General features: G+C 38.1%; 1 protein-coding gene across 1 annotated transcript; it reads right to left on the reverse strand.

Moving 5' to 3' along the window:
* Window positions 1–606: 606 nt before the first annotated feature.
* On the reverse strand, window positions 607–1,517 carry LOC115628572 (proteasome subunit beta type-4-like). Its single transcript, XM_030524740.1, has one exon. The coding sequence runs from the start codon at window positions 1,493–1,495 to the stop codon at window positions 713–715; it is 783 nt and encodes a 260-aa protein (XP_030380600.1). The 5' UTR covers window positions 1,496–1,517; the 3' UTR covers window positions 607–712.
* Window positions 1,518–2,925: the final 1,408 nt, after the last annotated feature.

Here is a 2,925-nt window from a genome sequence, read left to right on the forward strand (position 1 = left end):
TCACGTAAAATATAGCCGACTGGGTGTGAACGCAATGTGCGTTGATTTTCTTGTTCTGGTTCTTGTTACTGGTATTTTTTACTTGTTATAAAAATCATTATACTTGTAGTTACATGCAATGTAATATCAATAGAAATCGACAAAAGAAACACACTTACTTGGAGACAACTAAGACTGCAACTGAAAAATGTCCCCATACCAATGATATAGATCTAGGTTCTTTACATTATCGAGTCGTATACTGAAAGAAGGTACTGAAAGTCGGTAGAGGATGTACCAACCTTTCTGTGTTTGCTAAGACTCTAGCTCTATTATTTTTTTATATTTATTTATATATTTATTAGTTTTATATATCTGTTCACTGTTTATAATGTTGGTGGCCAACTGCCAAAAAAAAAATGAAAACGCCTTTCAATTTAGAAAACATTTTCAGAAAGTTTTTTCTTAAATTTAGAGAAACCCACGCCGCAAAAATATTGTAATTTTAGAAACGACTGTAGATTTAGGTAGTTTACTTAAAATATATCTGATTTAAAAAGAAAATTAATTTTCAAAGCAAGGAACACATCCTTTTAGATCCTTTGATTAACCACAAATTCGCTGCAATTGGGATCTTATCGGCAATCCTTTTATTTCTTAACAAGAATTTAACGAATTCATTTGCAACCAATGTATGAAAATAGGAAATATATATGTGTTACTGGCAGCATACTTAGTAACCCCTGATCATATCAGCCACGTCCCACTTTTCATCAACTTTGAATGGCCCCTCAACGTCGCAGCAGTTTTCGGTACAAATGCCCACGGTGTATTGGGATATGCTTCGAACGTTACGATAATACAATACCTCCATGCATTTGCTTATTAAATTCGAAGCTTCCTGAGCGGTGAACTCGCGACGTTGGGGCTTACTCTGGCGCACCAGAGGCACGACCATACCGCGAGCAAATCCTGCAGTCACAACATAATCCGTAAACGCACGCCCACGAAAGTTGACATTCGCCAAATAGGGCTTGCCCCCCGCATCGATGCCGCCGACAACAAGATCTACGAACAGTGGTTTCATCCATAAGTTGCGGGTATAGGTTATACGCGTGAGCCAAGTGGACAAGGCTTGCGGACGCATGTCGATGTTCTTTTCATAGAACTGATCTTCTAACATCTTCTGCTCGATGGTTCGGTGAATGCACTGAACGTCTGGGAAATCTCCGCTGCCGCCCAATAATATGTTGTGGTTTATCTTAAAGACGCGGTCGATGTTCTGAAAGCGCGACAGGTTCCCATACGAGACGAGAGTGTCGGCGGCAATCATGACCCCGCGATCGAACTTGATGCCCACTACTGAAGAGCAAGTGGTTACCATAGCACCGTTCTCCGCACTCTGAAGCTCTCCCGATTTGAAGCCCGTATTGTTGGGGTATTCCGAATTGTTGTTGGATGGGCTGGCCCATGTTCCTTTCCTCCCTAACAGGTTCCCAAATCCGCCGTTGAGCATTTTGCTTTCTACTGTTTAACTACGCACGTCAAAATAATGAGAATCGAGAATGAATGACAAGTACAAGCCTGGAACCTTTGATCAATGTCAAACGACAACTTATGAATTTATTTTAACTTCTCTAATGATATTCCTATTCAACTAAATACATTACATTCTTTATACAAGCTTATATTATCTGTAACGACACACCAGTTTTATTGTCTTGATTGTGTTTTAAACATATCTAGAAATTATTAATGATGTAAAGAAGAAGAGCGAACTTCAGCTGCAGCTTGTGGACGTAGTACCTAACTTTTCTTATAATTAACCGATTTAGATTAAATTTGATACAAAAGTAGATAGTTATATATAAATTATATGTGCAGAGTTTGGTTTATGTAACTTTTGAAATGTGGACAGTATTGACGAAATTCTGTAGCGGGGGAAGGGGGGGAAAACTCAAAAAAGTAAAATAAATTCGTAGAGACTAGGGACTAGGAGCGTTAGCATACCAACGTTGGTTTATGTACGGTCAGCCGTTTCCGAAATCCAGGCGCTCATCCAGGCAGACGGCCGAACAGACGGTCAGCCGGACAGACGGACGGACATTTCTAGATCGATTTCTCTCGTCATGCTGATTCAGAATATATGTATATACTTTATGGGGTCGTTGCATGTCTGCATGTTACATACTTGCACAAACCTAATATATCCTTTTTACCTTCGGGTACAGGGTACAGGGTACAGGGTATAACAATATTAAATAGACCCGTTTCTTGCATTACTTCTCCATGACGATGTGTAAGAGAACTTATTACTTAATCGGATCCCGAGCAAGTGATTGTTTTCAAAGCCATTTGGAACCACTTATAGAATCAGTAGCAGTGATTTCAATTATGATCAGACCTAATATTTGTTTTGTATTTCCCATTTCGTATTCAAACTTGTATATCAATGAATACCAATATCTGATCTGATCTTTCATTTCTAAGTAAAATTACGTGGATGACGATTCACTTTCAGTGAAGGGTATACAATTATTTCCATGGTGGTGAGTTAACATGGATTGTATATCATATCTCATATCATATACTCTGTGTTACGATTATATACCACTTCTACTTTAACTTGAACTTAAGAATAGCCAGATTTAATTACATACTAAATTTGACTACGAATTCCAAGAATTACGGCTGTTCTGAGAAATCAATAAAGCGGTACATCAAAAATATATATGTAAATAAAATAAACTCCCACTGCATACACATACGAGTATAACGCATTTCTGCGCGAAATTGAAGGTCTATTAAAGCTCTTATAGTCTCTGAGATTAAGCTTTTCATACAGACGGACAGACAGACAGGCTAAATCGACTCGGCTTCTGATGCGGATCAAGAATATATTTACATATATACTGTTACATTTCGTTCCTTGTACATATATCACTA

Source organism: Scaptodrosophila lebanonensis, unplaced genomic scaffold (assembly GCF_003285725.1).
Source record: "Scaptodrosophila lebanonensis strain 11010-0011.00,11010-0021.00 unplaced genomic scaffold, SlebRS2 tig00000118-arrow-arrow-pilon, whole genome shotgun sequence".
In the NCBI taxonomy this organism is placed as follows: Eukaryota; Metazoa; Arthropoda; class Insecta; order Diptera; family Drosophilidae; genus Scaptodrosophila; species Scaptodrosophila lebanonensis.

What these genes read in the sequence shown, in the direction of transcription:
- LOC115628572 (XM_030524740.1), bottom strand. Translation starts at nt 1,495, where the DNA reads ATGCTCAACGGCGGATTTGGGAACCTGTTAGGGAGGAAAGGAACATGG.